General features: G+C 35.5%; 1 protein-coding gene across 16 annotated transcripts in view; it reads left to right on the top strand.

The window, feature by feature from the left end:
* The window catches only part of BPTF (bromodomain PHD finger transcription factor), a 153,344-nt gene that overhangs the window by 71,288 nt on the left and 62,955 nt on the right, over nt 1-19,101 (top strand). For 13 of the 16 annotated variants that reach the window (XM_049114587.1, XM_035720657.2, XM_035720660.2 and 10 more), the window contains 4 exons: nt 2,313-2,501; nt 7,142-7,329; nt 9,557-9,912; nt 10,355-10,486. In XM_049114587.1, the coding sequence (XP_048970544.1) occupies nt 2,313-2,501; nt 7,142-7,329; nt 9,557-9,912; nt 10,355-10,486 (865 nt within the window). The remainder of the gene's footprint in view (nt 1-2,312; nt 2,502-7,141; nt 7,330-9,556; nt 9,913-10,354; nt 10,487-19,101) is intronic. The other 3 variants (XM_035720661.2, XM_035720664.2, XM_035720670.2) reach the window with 1 other exon arrangement.

Genomic DNA, 19,101 nt, shown 5'->3' on the forward strand with positions numbered 1-19,101 from the left:
TTTGCTTATGTATTTACCACACCAGACCTGGAATCAGTCATTCCTCCAAGAACTCCTGGTTCCTTTTAGTGGGGAATGATATTTAGAGACCACAGTCTGGCTGTCATTGCCTGTTGGCTTTTTTGGTATTAGAAAATACGTATTTTTGAAAAGAAAAATACCAGTTCATGTTGACATTTCATCAGATTGAGGATTGCATACTTAGGTTTTTTTGTTTGTTTGTTTGTTGGTTGGTTTTAAACTTGTATCTCTCCCATACATTAAAAGCCTTAGTTCCTAAAAGTGGTAACTTAATTACATATTTACATTGTCCTGATACAGATGTCCATTAATAATAACATATTATTAATGTATGTATTAACATTTTGATGTACATGAATAAGAAATGATTATATATCATAGTAATTTTGTAATATCAATAGCTGACAGTAAGACCACTGAATAGTATTTAAGATTTTTTTATAGTTCTTTATCCTTATGCTGTATTTCCTGGAAGGCCATACAGTCAAAATGCTGTGTTCCAAAGTTGCTTAAAATAATTTTTTTCTCTGTGTGGTTATGCAAACAACTTGATATACAACTAGGTTAATTTGTCTCAGTTTTCAATTTTTAGGGATTGCATTTCTAACTTTAAGTTTTAGAAAAATGTACATTTACATGATTCCAAAATCAACTGTGTAAGTGTATACAGAGAGTTTTCACATCCTTTCCCTCTCTAGGTAATCCTTTCCCTTCCTTCCCTCATAGGTAGCCACATTTGTTAATTTTGGTTATTTTTCCAGTGTTTGAAAAATTTTCATAAATAAAGGGAAAATCTGCATATAAATTTATATTTCTCTCCCCTTCTCACACAAAAGTTAGCATACTATAACTACTATTCTGCTCTTTTTACATTTAATCATTTATGTGTGGATCTGATGATTTCTCCAATCCTTTTTATGGTACATGATATTTCATTGTGTATATCACCTTTTATTCAACCAGTGCCCCATTGATGGACATTTTGTCTGTGGTCTTTTGCCATTATAAATAACACTGCAATGAATAGCTATATAAAAAAGTGATTTAGTATTTTTGCCAATGTGTTTTGGGATAGATTTCTGGACGTGGGATTGGTAGGTTAAGAGCGCATGTGTTTATATTGTCAGTTCCTTTATATACACTTCGGCCCATTTCACTCCTGCTGTATTGTGTGGGGCGGTGCCTATTAACAGTTGCCTCTTTACCTGAGTGTATTGTGAGTCTTGGATTTTTGCCAGCCCAATATGTTTAAAGGCCATTTTCATTTCTTCTGTGATTGCTTATAGGTCTTTTCATTTTTCTATCAGGTTGTTAGGATTTTTTTCTTAAAAAAATGTAGGAGCTCTTTATACCTTTGAGATTGCCTTTGTGATATACCACCAACCACTTTTTAATTTAGGTGATTGATTTAAGACAGAGAGAGAGAGAGAGGCAGAGACATAGGCAGAGGGAGAAGCAGGCTCCATGCAGGGAGCCTGACTTGGGACTTGATCCCAGGCCTCCAGGATCACACCCTCAGGCTAAAGGTGGCGCTAAACCGCTAAGCCACCGGGGCTGCCCTAATTTAGGTGATTTAAAGAATATCTTAGTGACAAAATGAAATCTAGAGGGAAGGGGGCTCTTAATTTCTGAACTATCATGGAAAGATCTAGGCTTTCAGTTCATGGTAGTGTGCATTTTGATACACTTTTAGGAATAGTATACTTAGTGATAACTAATAAATTATTCTCCCCCCCCGACACCTATTAAATTATTCTTTAAATTTATAATGACTTTAGCATTACCTTCTAGTTAATTTGGGAGCATTGAATTCAAGCAGAAAAACTTAGAGATAAATAATCCTGTTTAATGCAGTTTCTAATATGTTTGACTACTTTTTTATTTATTTTTTTGTTTTGTTTTTGTTGTTTTTTTGACTACTTTTTTAAAAAGAAAATATAAATTTCAGATTTTGAAGGATTATTTCAAAACCATTTCTAAGTTTTGTGGGCTAGTTATATCACTTTAATTTTCTTCTTCAGCTGTGGGGTATCTGAAAGATTGTCTGCCTTATACTAGAAATTAAGATGATAAGAGTCTGAATTAGAATGAGTTAGACTTTTGAGAGGCTTCAAAAATAACTCTAGAATGTTGCTTATTAATCTCAGACATTGCATTCTTCATAGATGAGCAGCTTCTCTTTTTAAACTCTAGCTTTGTAATGCAGTCCTCCATTAAATGTCTTTTCTGACAAAGTAGTTACTTTTCATGTGATTTTTTTAATCTAAAAATCAGATATTCTATTTTTCTAGAAGAACCTAACAAGACATGTGACAGCAGTAACACTAGTGCTACCACTACCTCCATCCAGCCTAATCTGGAAAACAGTAACAGCAGCAGTGAACTAAATTCTTCCCAGAGTGAATCTGCTAAGGCAGCTGATGAGCCTGAAAATGGAGAGAGAGAGTCTCATACACCTGTCTCTATTCAAGAAGAGATAGGTAAGAATACACTTCATCCATTAAAGCGAGCTTTTTAATTTTTTTAATTTTTAATTTTTTAAATAAAAGTTTGATGGGGTGGGAAGAATTATATTTTCTTTTTTTCTTTTTCTTTTTTTTTTTTTGACTATAAATAGCACTTGTCATTGTTTTTATTTTAAAAAATGCAAAAGCACACAGGGAAAAATAAATCTTTTTAGTGCCCCTTCCCCAAAGGTAACCACCATCAACAGTTTGGTATGTAATATTTTCTGTCTTTCTCCATGTGGTTACATTAATATATGTATGTTTACCAAAAGGTTTTTTTTTTAATTACTTTTTTTACATAAATGGAATTATTCTGCATGCATTGTTCTGCATCTTGCTTTTTTTCCACTTAGTAATACATGTAGGGGATCTTTTCATGATATGAATTGAATTCATTCGTTTTTGTTTTTTGTTTTTTTGTTTTTGTTTTTGTTAACTGCTGCATGGTACTCCACAGTATGGATGAACAGTAATTTATTTACTATTTCTTTGTTAGTGGACATATAAGCTGTTAACAGTTTTTTTTTTTTTATTACAAATAGTGGTGCTATTTTTTTTGAACACCTTTAGCATATATCTCTGTGTACTTATGCAAGTATTTCTGGCAGTATAGGAACAGTAAGTGAAATTGCTGGGTCAAATGGTAGGTACATTTTTAAAATAGTGATGACTGCTGCTTAGTTGTAGAGTAAAAGGGATTTATACCAATAATTTACATACATATGTAGTTTTTCATACTCTCACCTAAATTCAACATCAGTCTCTTGGAGTTTTGCTAATGATGAAAAGTATTTCATTTAAAAATTTGCATATATCTGCTTACTAATGTAGTTGAGTTTCCCTTTATGTGTTTGTTGAACTTTCAGTGAATTGCTTATTCGTATCTTTTGCTCATTTTTTCCTATTGAGTTTTGATAGTTTTTCTTAATGAGTTTTAGGAATGCTTTTGTATTATGGCTGTTACTTTTGATTTCATGTATATACTTATATAGTAATTGCATGTTTTAACTCTTGTTGTTATCTTGTTACACAGAAATTTTAATATTTTTATATAGTTAAATTTATTAATCTTTTTCTTTAGGGTTTGTCTGGATTTTGTGTCTTACTAAGGAAGATCCTATTCCAAGCATATACATATGTTTTACAGTAATTTCACATAATACTTCTGTAACTTTGTTTTTAATCCTACTGTATAATTTTGTGTATGGTATGAGATGGAGATCTGTTTTAATTAGAACTTGTTTTCAGTTGCAAGCTACCAAACCAACTTACAGTAGCTTAAGTGAAAAGGCAGATTAACTAGCTCATGTAATTGGGAAGTCCAAACCATCATCAGGCATAACTGGACCCCCAGGTATCAAAGCTTTTCTGTCTTCCTCTCTTTCTCTCCACCTTTTGATGTGCATATGTTTGTGTGTTAATTTCATTCTCTCCTAATACAGACAGGCTTTTTCCAAGTGGCAGGGAAGATGGCATCAGCGGTTTGTATTCATATCTTTCCAAGGTCTGTGGCCCAAAGGCAAGGCCCCTACTCCTGCTCCAAATCAAAAGCCCTTGAGGAAGGAATTTGAGTGGCCTATCTTGGACATATTGTTCCCACCCCTGTGGCCAGGGCAGGCAAGGTATTATAATTGATGGCTCCAGCAAAAGTGTATGATTGGAGTGGGGTAGGAATGGTTTTCAAAGAAAGAGGAATGCTGCAAAGATAGGAAACAAATATCCACAGTTGTACCTTTTGATAGCTCAATACAAACATATTTACTCATTGAAAAATGCTTCTGCCTAACATAATGCAAAGATCTCATTCACAACTGAAGATTTTTTTTCAAAAACTTCCCAAAATTACCTCTGGTAGTTGTAACTGTATTTAGAACTTCTGTGTGTTATGTATTATCTTTGATTAGGTCTGGATGTAGCTTCTGTCAGTCTCACAGTCCATGAGTCAGATTATGAATTTAACTGCCTGTCACACTTGTTATCCCGATAGTGGAGGATGTTCTATGATACATCTGGCTGCCCTTGGTTTTTTGGGAGGATGGCTGTGGATGAGTCGTGAGAAATATATGAGAAGACCTCCTCTGGAGGCCATTCTCTTTAGCAGCCTAGTCCTTGCAGACCTACTCTCTGCAGTTGTCAGGAATGGGTTGCTGGGGATTGCTGTAGGTTTGAATGATCATCTGTCCCAGCTTGGCAGGTTTGGGCTTTTTTTCTGGCAGTAGCACTCCCTCACAGATTGCCTGGGTACCCAGCCTAGTACCTAATACCCTGAAACTCTGCTCAGGGCCTCTGAAGGTAGAGCCCCTTACTTGCTCAGTTAGTCTGCTTCGTACACCCAGTTCTCTAGCCTTCAAAGGAATAAAGTCCTGCAGAATTCTGCCTCCTGCCGTCCTTAGATCTCCAGAGGCTGGGGGAAAGCAGCTCTGTCCTCTTCCTCTGGGCTAGCACTGATTCACTCCTTTATAATAGGAGGAATGTGGCCTTTGGGCAGGAGGTGTTAGAGAAGCCTTGTTCCCGTTCTCTACTCTTTTAAGTCTTACCCCTGGGATGAATTTTCTGTCTCCTTTCCCATATTTCCTTATTTGCAATGTCAGGGTGCCTAACTGGCTCTGTTGGAAGAGCATGGGACTCTTGATCTCTAGGTGGTGAGTTCAAGCCCCACTTTGAAGGTAGAGATTACGTAAATAAATAAACTTAAAAAAAAAACAAAACAAAACCACCTTTGCAAATGTTCAAAGGATTGACTCTCAGCTCTAAATTGTAGAGCTTCCTTTAAGAAGCACTGTGCCTTCCCTTCTTGCTTTTAGGAAGTCCAGCCAAGATCAGATGCTATTTTAAAAGTCTTTATTATAGGACCATATAGGTGGTTGCAGAAAGTAGCCACCATCGTTCAGTATCTTGGCATAAAGCTTCAGCATGGGTAGACTCAAGGTCTGAGACCCTAGAGAAAATTGTTAATGGTCTGAATAACTGCTTTGCTGTCACACATTGAAGGTTTCTACCTTTGAAGCCTGGGATGGAAAAATATCTGATACCCCTTATCCATCTTGATTTAGTCAGTGCTATATTTTGGTGTAAAAAAAAATCTTAAAATACTCTGGATTATTTATAATTTATTGGTTGTAAGTGACAGAAATCCACCAGACTTCCTTAAAATAAGAGAATTTAATTGAGTACAATTGGGAAGTCTAGAGGTAGTGAGTCTCAGGTGCATTATTGGACCCTGAGAGCAAAATGAAGTTATCATGAATCTTCCTCTATCCTCACTCCTCCCCCTCCATGATGAGCTTATTGTCTCATATTATTAAGTTTTTTCCATGTTGTGGGATAAAAAGTAGACAGCCTCTAATTTTTACTCTTTCTGTTCACTAACACAAAAGCAAGACTGGGGTGCCTGGCTGGCTCAGTTGGAAGAGCATGTGACCCTTGGTCTCGGGGTTGTGAGTTTAAGCCCCATGTTAGGTGTAGAGATTACTTAAATAGACAACTTAATTAAGAAAAAAAAAAAGCAAGATCCTTTATCCATCTCCAGATTTTAAAAATTAGAGTAGTATACAAATGGCTTGGGCCACATAGCCAGATCTGGGACAGTTACCGTGGCCAGGTGGTGATGTGCTCTGTCTGGCTAATAAGCTGGGTGACATTGTTCACCCAGTATGGTAGGGTATCTTGATTTGTAGCCCTTGCTGAATGATGTTTGAAGTGGAAGAAAAGCATCTTCCTAAAGGAAAGAAGGGGTGTTGGTCAGATAAAATTAAGAAATGTTTCCTGAATTGTCTTTCATATTTTTCAAAATTGCCAATTTTCCCAGTCTAATTCTTTTCTCTACTCAAAATACCATCTTTATATATGATAGAGTATATTTTATAATATAATAAATAAAATATAGTAAATTTTATGTTTGGCCTTTCATTTGACAGTGACAGAGAAATCTTGTTGGCCAATGGAAATTGGATAGTGATATGATAGTTTTAAGAATGTAGAGAAATTTTTAGTCAAAGTGAGGTTCATGGAAAAGCAGTAATTGCTCCTTGGCAGTGCAGTCTGTCACTTTAAAAAATTGTTATGAAAATTTGAGAGGCCTCTATTATATTAAAAAACTAAGTATAGTTTTACATGATTTTGCATGTATAATTATTTCCATACATGGATAATTCTAGGTTCCTTAGGTGAAAATTCACTTTGGCATTTGTATTTAAAAGCTTTAAACCATTAGGTATTTAAACAATTTCAAAGGAAATTTTTCTAAAATTAATTATACCCTTACTTTTTATACAGGATCCATAATGAATATATAAGGCAGTGTTTTATTTGTGTGCATTTTGAGTTATGATGTTTGTTACTTATATATTTGTAGTAGCCCTTCATGTTTTCTAGAAGATGAGCTTTGAAACAGATAACCTGGCATGTTTGAATTTTCTTTACATAAGTGACTCACATTAAAGTTGTCTTAAGCAAAACCCTTAAGAATTCATATATTTGCAATGGCTATTCAAAGACTTTTTGTTTACTTTCTGGATCTTAAATGTGCATCAAATAAGAGTTTTGTATAAATAAGATGTTGTTATAAATAACTTACTATTAGCAATTACTTTTGGCTTTTCATCTGATAACAGGTGATTTCAAATCAGAGAAGTCTAATGGGGAAATAAGTGAGTCTCCTGGAGCTGGAAGAGGGGCATCTGGGTCAACTCGAATTATCACCAGATTACGGAATCCAGACAGTAAACTTAGCCAGCTGAAGAGCCAACAGGTGGCAGCTGCAGCCCATGAAGCAAATAAATTATTTAAGGAGGGCAAAGAGGTATGTTGTTTCCATTTAAAACAAAAATCTTTGGAATGTGAAATAATTTTATTTATCATACCTGAAAAGTGGGGGTGGGTAGTTTGTAGACCCTTTATTTATTTATTTATTTAAAAGATTTTTATTTTATTTATTTATGAGAGAGATACAAAGAGAGGGAGGCAGAGACATAGAGGGAGAAGCAGGCTCCTCGCAGGGAGCCCGATGCTCCATCTCTAGACCCCGGATTACTCCCTGAGCCAAAGGCAGATACTCAACCACTGAACCACCCAGCCATCCCTGTAGACCTACTTTTGAATTGTATTTTTCTGTTTCCAAGAGTGTAGTGGATAGCAAGATTAAAAGTGGTTAGGTTTATAATACATGTAATACATATTTTGTACAATAGGTATAGTTGTGTACCCAAATTTCAGTTCTTGTGGGGAAATCTGTAATTGGATGGTATACTTTCTTACTATATGGCTAGTTTTATTGTATATAATTCTAAAGAGAGGCTTTTTTTCCTCCACATATGGTAAAGAATACACTATTTATGGGCTTTAATATAGAGTTATAGATTTTTAAAGATTTTATTTATTTATTAGAGCACGAGCAAGAGAGGCTGCAGAGGGAGGGGGAGAAGCAGGGAAGCCCCATGCAGGTTCCATCCTAGGACCCTGAGAACATGACCCAAGCTGAAGCCAGACGCTTAAGAGTCACCCAGGCAGTCTTCCCCCTTTTAAAAAGATTTATTTATTATTTTAGAGAGAGGGGGAGTATATATCAACATGGAGGAGGGCAGAAGGAGAAGGAGAGAAAGAATCTCAAGCAGACTCCCTGCTAAGCAGGAAGCCCAATGAAAGGCTCAATCTCAGAACCCTGAGATTATGACCTGAGCTGAAATGAAGAGTAGGACACTTAACTGACTGAGCCACCCAGGTGCTTCTAGTACTTCTATTTTTATTTTTTATTTCTTAAGACGTAATCTCTACACACAACATGGGGCTCAAAGATCAAGAGTCATGCACTTTACTGACTGAGCCAGCCAAGCTCCCTAGCTAGGACTTACTGTTTCTGTTCCCCAGCTATCCAGTGTAGCAGAATAATGCCACAGCTGTGTCTCCCATATTTAAGAATTATTTGCAAGGTAGATACACAAGAATATACAGTGTTCTTTTCTAAACATCACAGGAATTTCTTTAAAGCAGTAGCTTTCAGGCTGGTTTTTCACTCTGACCCTCAGTATGACATTTATTATAGCAACCCAGTACACACATTCAGATGTTTCCTGAAATGGTATTTTACCTTGTTATGTGGGAAGCACTCTGGTATTTTCTTTTCTAGTCTAGTTGATTGTGTTATATTTTGTTTTTTTAAAAGTTGAATAAGATCCACTATTGATCTCACAGTTCACTAAAAGATTGAGATAAACTGTTTGGAAACATAAAGTATCCATGGACTCTTATACTAATGCTGGAATGATAAAAGGAGCAAAAGAAAAAAATATTTTTGGGAATATATTTTTTGGGGAATGAAACATGTGATGCCTTTCTTTTTCCCTACCCTTTATTTTTTTATTTTTTTATTTTTTAAAGATTTTATTTATTTATTCATAGAGACAGAGAGAGAGGCAGAGACACAGGCAGAGGGAGAAGCATGCATCATACAGAGAGCCTGATGTGGGACTCGATCCAGGGTCTCCAGGATCACGCCCTGGGCTGCAGGCAGTGCTAAACCGCTGCGCCACTGGGGCTGCCCTTCCCTACCCTTTATATTATAATCTTGAAGTAATGATTGGTGAATGATGTGCACATGTAGTTTTGTGTATATATTTGAGATGCATGAAAATACTTCATAATGTCTGACATATAATAGGCACTTAGTAGAGGTTCTTTTTATGGGAAGATCTTGGTTGTTTAATTATAAACAATTAGGTTTAGCTTTTAACTTCACTTAGAAATTTCAAAAGTTCAGTCATAAGATATACCTGAACTTTATATGGAATGATAAATTACAGATTTAAAAAAAAATTTATTCATGAGAGAGACAGAGAGAGAGGTAAAGACACAGGCAGAGGGAGAAGGAAAAGCAGGCTCCCTGCGGGGATCACAACCTGAGCCAAAGGCAGACGCTCAAACACTGAGCCACCCAGATGACCCTGGAATGATAAATTACAGATTATTGAAAGACAGTTGATCATGTTTACTTATTTGATATGAATAATTAGGCTTTTTATTTTCTTGGTCAGGTACTGGTAGTTAACTCTCAAGGAGAAATTTCACGGTTGAGTACCAAAAAGGAAGTGGTCATGAAAGGAAATATCAACAATTATTTTAAGTTGGGTCAAGAAGGGAAGTATCGTGTCTACCACAATCAGTACTCCACCAATTCATTTGCTTTGAATAAGCACCAGCACAGAGAAGATCATGATAAGAGAAGACATCTTGCACATAAATTCTGTCTGACTCCAGCAGGAGAGTTCAAATGGAATGGTTCTGTCCACGGGTCCAAAGTTCTTACCATATCTACTCTGAGACTAACTATCACCCAACTAGAAAACAATATCCCTTCATCCTTTCTTCATCCAAATTGGGCATCACACAGGTAAAGGAAACTAAAGTTCATTTGTTGCGTGAATATACTAAATATTTGTGAAATGTTTATTCCAGTTGCTCACTTTCAACTTGTTACCAAGGAATTGAATGAAGTCATTTTAGTTAGCAAACACTGAGGACATTAGGGATGTGTATATACTTCTAAGTTACTGGACCAACATTAGCTTTTGAAAAATTTCTGGAAAGCAGAGTCTTTAAAGTTCCAGAACATTATAGAGGGTTTAAGGAGTTGGAAGACTAATCAACCTCTGGGATTCCTTGAGGTATTCAAAATCTGTGATTCTGTGAGGTAGGAACTTCCAGTAGCAGTATATTTAAACCTTATTAGCCTAGAAACATGCGTCCTATGAGATGGAGTCTGAAATTACAGCTTTTGTACTTTTAAGACCATCAAGTGAAATAACTTTTTCCCCCCTTCTTCTGAAATATAGGGCAAATTGGATCAAGGCAGTTCAGATGTGTAGCAAACCCAGAGAATTTGCATTGGCTTTAGCTATTTTGGAGTGTGCAGTTAAACCTGTTGTGATGCTGCCGATATGGCGAGAATCTTTAGGACATACCAGGTAAGTGACTTCTGAGCCTTGTAAATGGTATACCGCACTCCCTTTTGGAATATTAGTCTATTGGTAATGAAAGTTACTGTATTTAAAAGACTATATTACATAATAAACTTAACTCTTCCTGGCCTCATTTTTCTCCTCTATAAGCTGGAACGTGAATAAATATTATTTCTTATTTTTTCAAGTAAAAAGCATTTTTATTGAATAGAAAGAGCAATCACATATTTTGAATGTTCTAGAATGTTTCAGTTACTGTGTTAGGTATCTGATTTACTTAGCATTGAATGTTCAAACATCATTTAGCTGCTAAGTAGACCCAGAGTTGTGTGACTTCAGATGGTTAAAAAAATTGATAAATGTTGTGACTTAAATCTACTTTTTAACTTAAATGTATTTGTTTAACTATAGTTAGTCTTTAAAATTATTACTATAAAAATTAATATAAGTTTATGGTAAAAAATTTAAATTACTATTCAAGTGAAAAGAATCATTTTACTTCCCTGCTCCTCTATGGAGCCCATTCTGAAGTTATAACACTGCTATTTTGTTACTATAAATAAATTTTGTGTTGCTTCCCACATCTTTGTTTTATTTTATAATGAAAAGTTTTTTTTGTTTAGTTTAAGATTTTATTTATTTATTTATGAGAGAGACACACAGAGAGACAGAGACATAGGCAGAGGAGAAGCATGCTCGCCACAGCAAGCCTGATGCAAGACTTGCTCTCAGGACTCAAAGGCAGACACTCAACCACTGAGCCACCCAGGTTCCCCATGAAAAGTTTTTTTTAAGAAAAGTAGTTTACATCTGCTAAATTTTCATCTGCTAAAGATTGCTCTCAGGGTTTTTATTTGTGTCCCCCCCCCCTTAAGATTTTATTTTATTTATTTATTCATGAGAGACACACAGAGAGAGGCAGAGACATAGGTAGAGGGAGAAGCAGGCTCTATGCAGGGAACCTGATGTTGGGACTCGATCCTGGGACCAGGATCACGCCCTGAGCTGAAGGCAGACGCTCAACCACTGAGCCACGCAGACGTCTCTTTTTGTGTTTTCCTTACATCAGTCTTACAGATACTTTGTCTTCCCCTTTTCTCCCTCCTATTTTGAATGTTATTGTTTCTACCAATAGAGGCTTCCACAAGTGGAATGGACTTAATTCTTCCTAGGGTAAAAAAAGGGTTAAGTTCCAGTGCTACAGACTGCACACTAGGAGAGGATAGCTGAATGGCTGGCATATCTTTATTCTACTTCTTACTGATCTCTTTTGTCAAGGTAGACCAAGGAGAGAGTCAGAGGCAATTGTGAAGTAGTAGTCTTGAGTTTCTGTTGTTCCTTCTTGAATTTACCTCCAGACATACGCAAAACTATTCTGTCCCAACATTCTTCTGTTTAGTTATCATCCTAAAGTTAATGTTGGTGGACCAAGCAGCCATGTCTCTGATGACATAGATAAATACATTGAGAACTGAAGCTTAGCTAAGTGTCAGCCAATAAACTCCAATACTCAAATTATATAAATTCGTTTCTCAATTTTAAACATTCCAATGTAAAATGGAATATGGAATTCATCTTTTTTTTTTTTTTAATTGAGGTTTTTTTTTTTTTTTTTTCTTCCTGGCTTATCATTATAACTGGCCTTCTAACTATGTTCCTTAAAGTTATTAAATTATATCATGAATTGCATTTGTATTAGTATGACACACCTGGTAATATATATGAAAGAACTCTTTTTAATATTGTGAGATGAGATAAAGTAGAATGCTCTGAATTTTTAAAAAATTAGAGACTATGACTCAGAAAAATTAGAGATTAATAATAGGATTCTAACATCTCTCAGTACGGATCAAAAACTTCCAGGTGACCAGTTTCTAAGACTTGATCCTAAGGAACTATTTACAAATTCAACCAGTTATTTTATTCATAAGATGGTTGAACAGTTGCAAAACATTTAAAAAATAGTAAATAAGAATTTTTTGGAGAAAATTATGAATTCTGTTGAAAAGCAACATGAGGTATAAAGGAATACCTAAACAGAAATTCAGCTCATGGGGATGCCTGGGTGGCTCAGCAGTTGAGCGTCTGCCTTTGGCTCAGGGCGTGATCCTGGGGTCCTGGGATTGAGTCCCACATCAGGTTCCCTGTGTGGAGCCTACTTCTCTCTCTGCCTATGTCTCTACCTCTCTGTGTCTCTCATGAATAAATAAAATCTTAAAAAAATTTAGCTCATGTTCATGTATAGGAATACTCAGTGTCTTAACAATTTTTTTTTTTTTTTTTTTTTTTAAGGATGTGTCTTAACAGTGTTAAAAAGGGCGGGGGTTGGGGGAGACGACTGTTGGCTCAGTGGTGGAGCATCTGCCTTCGGTTCAGGGCGTGAACATGGAGTCCCAAGATCGAGTCCTGTATTGGGCTCCCTGCATAGAACCTACTTCTCCCTCTGCCTATGTTTTTGCCTCTCTTTCTTTCTCTCTCTCTGTCTCTCACGAATAAATAAATAAAATCTTAAAAAAAAAAAAAAACCTTAAAAAAAACCCCCCAAAACAGTGTGAATTTCCTTCATGTTGTTATGTAAGTTAATTTCAATAGCATGGGTAATTAAAAATTAAAAGTTTTTTATGGAAAAGGGAAATAATAGGGTTTACATTTAAAGGATGGGTCGAAAGACTTGTCCTACCAGGTAACAAATTTTATTTGGTAGTTATAATAATACTGTGGTATAGATGCAAAGATAAATAGACCAGTGGTACAGAATAAACCATCCAGAAAGAGACCAGCCTGTCTATACTGATGTAATAGATGATAGAGAATCATTTTAAAAAGGACGAACTAATAAATAAGTAAGTAAATAAATAAATAAACAAATAAGACGAACTCTTAAGTAGAAGGTGTGATGAGGCTATTTGAGTTATCTGTACAGTGGAATATTGGATCCCATTCTTTATATCACACACAGTAGTCAGTTCCAGGTAGAGTAAATCCTAAATGCGAAAAGAAAAACTTCCAAGAAGAAAATATAAGAGATTATGATTTTGGAATGAATAAAATTCCTTCCTTTCTACCCTTCCTGTTTCCTCCACTTCATTCTCTTCTTCTATTTCCCCTTTCCCCTTGCCTTTCTGTGTCATCCATATTCTTTCCTTTGCCCTCCACTCCCTCCCATACTTTGTTCCTTTTCTTTTACTTTTTAAAAAAATTTTATTTATTTGTTTATGAGAGAAACCGAGATCCCAGGACCCCAGGGTCATGACCTGAGCCAAAGGCAAGACACTCACCCACTGAGTCACACAGGCATCCTTTCTCTTATTCTTGATTTTCTTTCCTTCCTGATTTATTATGTTCTGAATCGTACAAAAGTGTGACATTATTTCTTCCGTTAATAAGCTGTTATCTATCAGATAAGGTCGACTGTGCATATATGTGTCTGAGTGCTGTGACTACAGGTGACTTTCCTTATTTGTGTTAAATATCATGATACATATATAAGATGGTAATGTAAAAAAAAAAAAAGGTAATGTATAAGCAATAATGAGTCATAATAAAATAACACCTGTGAATTCATCAACCAGTTTAAAAATAAGAACATTATCCCTATTGCATCTGCTTTCCGTTCACATTACCTTGCCTCCTCTGAGAGATAACCATAATTTTTAAGTTTGTGTTTTAATCTACCCTTTCTTTGACTCTAGTTTTATCACATAAGTATAGATCAGTGAATGGTGGATTGTTTTCTGTTGTTTGAGTTTCATAGTAATGTGTCATCCTAAAAAACTAAGTCATAGACTGGTAAAGGTATTTTTAATTTTTTTATCATTCTATAATCAAAAAAGGGTTAGTATTCACAATATATTCAAGAACTTCTACAGCTCAATAAGAAAAAAAAATGCAACCATTTAGTAATAAGACCAAAGATACAAACATAATTCAAAGGAGACACAAATAGCCAAAACCATGAAAATTTCCCTGGTAAGGTGAGGTAAATGCACATTAAAACTAGAGAATATTATTTCATGCCCATGGTATTGTTAAAAATTTTAAATATATTGGTAAATAGGTGATATTAATAGAGAATTCTGGAACACTGCTGATACAAGAGTAACTAGCGAAATGGTTGCTGCAACCATGTTAAAGAATCATTTGGTAAAAACAAAGTTGAAAATGCAATTGTATTCCTCACTCAGTACCCTAGAGAAATCTTACATGTGTACATGAGAAAGCATGAAGAAGTTTTTTAAAAAAGTTGGTCCCATGGGAGCAGCCCAGGTGGCTCAGTGGTTTAGTGCCGCCTTCAGCCCAGGACCTGATCCTGGAGATCCAGGATAGATCCCTGCATAGAGCCTGCTTGTCCCTCTGCCTGTATCTCTGCCTCTCTTTCTCTCTCTTTCTCTCTCTCTCTCTCATAAATAAAATCTTAAAAAAAAAAAAGAAAAGAAAAGGATCCATGCCCATCATGAAGCCCAGTGCAGAGCTTCAACTCACAACCCTGAGGGTGAGATCAAGAGTCAAATGCTTAACCGACTGAGCCACCCAGGCATGCCAGAATGTTTCTTACAATACTTTGTAGTGGTGAAATTTGGTAACAGTTCCTAAGTGTCCATAATTAGGCACATTTAAGTTATGGTGTGGGGATGCCTGGGTGGCTCAGTGGTTGAGGCCTGCCTGCCTCAGGCCCAGGCATGATCCTGGAGTCCTGGGATCAAATCCCACATCAGACTCCCTGCATGGAGCTTGCTTCTCTCTCTACCTATGTCTCTGCCTCTCTGTGTGTATTTCTCATGAATAAATAAAATCTTAGAAAAAGAAAAAGTTATGTTGTGGTTCTATAATGGGCTATTAATATTAACACAGCTGTGAACCTAGGGCAAGTGTCAAGATTGAATCTCATATATGTACAACAGAGTAAAAACATTTCTCTACTTAAAAATAAATGTAGTATGATTCTATTTATGTAAAATTTAAAAGCATGTAGGATAATATGTTAAAATATTGTTTGTGAATACAAACATTTGTGGTAAAAGTTTAAAGATATTCAAGAACTTATATGCTTGAAATCTAAGAAATACACCTCTAAATAAATTACAAATGGTAAAAAAAAAATGTAATGGAAACTAGAAAACACTTTGAATTGAGTGTTCATGAGAAAACTACATATATTGAAATTTGTAGTCTGCCCCTATAGAGTACCCAGGGGGGAAATTGGTAGTCTTCAATGCTTACACAGGAAAGAAGAACTACAAATTAATTAGCTAGGCATATGTCTCAAGAAGTCCTTCTGAAGACAGGAAATACCAAGAACAATTGAATATTAAATATTTGATGAAATAGAAAACCTTAGATCCCATTATAATTTACAAACCACTGATGAGCTTATCAGGAAAGAAAAAATAAAGGGGAAAACACAAATCACCAACATCAAAAATAGAAAAGGAGCCTTACCAATCAGTATTTTTGATTCACTCTCACTGGCACTAGGGATTTTAAACCTTCAGAGGGTCCACTAACATAGTATTCAGGCTTCCTCCATCCATAGATGAAGGGCCCACTGGGCTTCTAGTTTTGTATAGAAGGGCTGAGGAGTAGGGTCTCCTACCCCCATCTCCATTATTGGACAGTAGGGAATAGGCCACACACTTTTCTCAGGCAGGAAAAGGATTTTGGTTCATTTTAAAGGGTATCACTGCACCTGTCAATAAAGAGGTGGGCAGGACCAGATGACTTCATAAGGAAGTTCTTCACATTTCAGGTAATAGATAAGTCTATTCAAATTCTTCTATAAAATAGAAAAAGAAAGAAAGCTTGCAGATTATTATTTGTTAGTAGAACACTGCAATAAAACCTGATATATAGAAATGGACAGTAGATAACTAGAAAATTATGGCCCTATTTCTTTTTATTAATATTTATCATTGGTTAATAATTAAATGGCAAATAGATGTGCATTCAGGTACTTTTAAAACATTAGTAAAAAAAAATAATACATTAGTAAATATATTCAGGAGTAAATTTTAAAAATTATAAACCATGGATAATTGGCTTCCCCTAGGAATGGAAGACTTGTCCACTCTTAGATTATTAATATCATGCCATTTGAAGTCAAAGAGAAAACTTTGATCATCTAATTAGACACTAAGAAGATATAAGGTCATTAATTCTTGGTTTAAAAAAAGCTTAAATAGGAATAGAGAATAGTCATTTTTTGTCCACCCCTGCTGTCCACCTCCCCCCAAAAAGATGTATTCCAAACCAAACTGTCATGCTTTCTTGATGCATTCCCATTAACATTTAGGTTTGAAGAAAATGAAAATGCCCCCTATCACTGCTATCTTTTAACTTTTCTTAAAAGTATTAGCTAATGCAGTTTGTCAAGAGAAATAAAATCTACATACATATGTGTGTGTGTGCTTGTGTATGTATGTACATGTTGGCAGATAAAGGCATAATTATTATATGCAGTTGATCTGATTAGATATTTAGAAACCCCAAGAAAATTGAAAAACCATCAGAAACCATCTGAAAACTTAATAAAGATTTTATTGACTAAATAAGTCAATAAATAAATGAGGGAGAGAACACTGTGCGTGCCTGAGTGAGGAGAGGGGCAGAAAGAGAGGAACAAGCAGATTCCCTGCTGAGGCGCAATCAGATGCTTTAACTAACTGAGCCACCCAGGTGTCCCCTGAACAATACATTTTGTGTAACAGTAACTACATAGAAAATACTGTGGGAGTTCTGGGTTAAAATAACAAATTGTATAAATACATTTATTTGTTCCCTGCTTAACTCCATGAAAACTATGGCAAGGGGATTTTTTAAAGCATAAACCCACAGAGAAAAGGGAAACAAACAGAGAATACAGCACCAGTAAGGCCATGGAAGCAATAATACAGGTGGACAAATGGTAACCTGCCTAAGAGGGCCATATCCCGAGTCAGTGGGGGAAACAGAATTTTCATGAGTCACACCACAGAATCATCAAAAGGCACAGAAGTAGGAAGTCCATAGCAGTCCACTTTTGATCATATCTGTGCAGTGTACCTGTACCTTTCACACATCCTGCCAGATAACCTTGAGTATGGTGAGCCCAGTGTCTTCCAGGCCTCACTCAGACCCTCACCCTCACATTTCAGACCCAGGGACAAGTTTATTTTTTCCTGGGAACCTTTTTTTAATAGTAACAGTGTTGGTCTTTGTTCATGCAGCTAGTTTTAGTCTTGCTACCGAGTTTTCAAAAGCCAGACTTTGGGGCACTTGGGTGGCTCAGCTGGGAAAGCATCTGCCTTCAGCCCAGGTCATGATCCCAGCGTTTTGGGATTAAGTCCCACATCGGCTCCCTGCTCAGTGGGGAGCCTGCTTCTTTCTCTACCACTCCCCCTGCTGTCCTCTCTCTCAAATAAATACAATCTTAAAAAAAAAAAAAAAAAAAAAGCCAGACTTTATACTGTTTGGGATATACATGAGTGATAGAACTATAAAGAAAAGTAAGGGGACAATAACCCCAAAGTCAGGATGATGACTGGGAATGGGACACACTAGATTCCGATGTATTTGGTTATTGCCACAAAGTTCTCTTTCCTAACCCAGTTACATCTTACATATTTTTAAAAATTGTAGTGAAAGAAAAGATCCCAATAACAACAAAAAACTCTCAAACAACTAGGAATAAATTTACCAAGGAAACATTTAGGATCATGTAAAGAAATCATTAAAGCTTTACTAAAGATAGAAAGGATACTCAGAAAATGAAGAAATAAAGATAGTTTAAATATGTATACTACATTTTCTAAAACCGTGCATTATGTTAATTATATTAATTTAATCTATCAAAATTAATACTTATTTGCATTATTAATAGAATTTTCCCTCCTTGTGGGGCAGACAGGCTTGATCAAAATGATATTAATATTTCAGCTAGAAAAATTAATTGCAAGAAATGGGAAGTAGGTATGAGAAAAAAGGGAAACAATATTAGAACATTTTTGAAGCTACAATAGAAAATAAGATTTAAGGTAGTGGGATAGAACAAAGAATCCAGAAATAGACCTAAGCACATATGAGCATCTACCAATGACAGCTTTGTATGTAAGAGAAAGAAAGAGGACATGTCTGGAGAAAATACCATCTAGATCCCTGCCTCAGCAAAAACATTCAGATCAATGAAGATTTTTTTAAAAAACAAAAACTAAAAAACTTCAATAAGAAACTATGGATTAATTTATGTTTTTGTTGTGATACTTTCTTTTTAAACAGATGTAAAACCCAGATGCCATAGAGGAAAAAAGTGGATATATGCATTTAAAATTCTGAGTAGAAAAATAATATTATAATCAAACTCAAAAGACAGATGACAGACTGAGGAAAAATATTTGCAACACAAATGGGAAGTTACCTTAATTGACAAAGATCTTTTATAAATGAAAAGGACTAATAGTCCAGTACAAACAAGACAAAGGATTTGAACAGGCATTTTGCAGAAAAATAAATATGAAAGGCCAGTGGACATAAAAATGTTTACTTTTCTTGTAATTAAAGAAATGTCGATCAAAACTCTAGGATATAATTTTTTATCTCTCAGTTGGGCTAATAATTGAGAAGTTTGGTACTAACTTGAGTGAAGGTGT

Source organism: Canis lupus, chromosome 9, assembly GCF_003254725.2.
Source record: "Canis lupus dingo isolate Sandy chromosome 9, ASM325472v2, whole genome shotgun sequence".
Classification (NCBI taxonomy): Eukaryota; Metazoa; Chordata; class Mammalia; order Carnivora; family Canidae; genus Canis; species Canis lupus.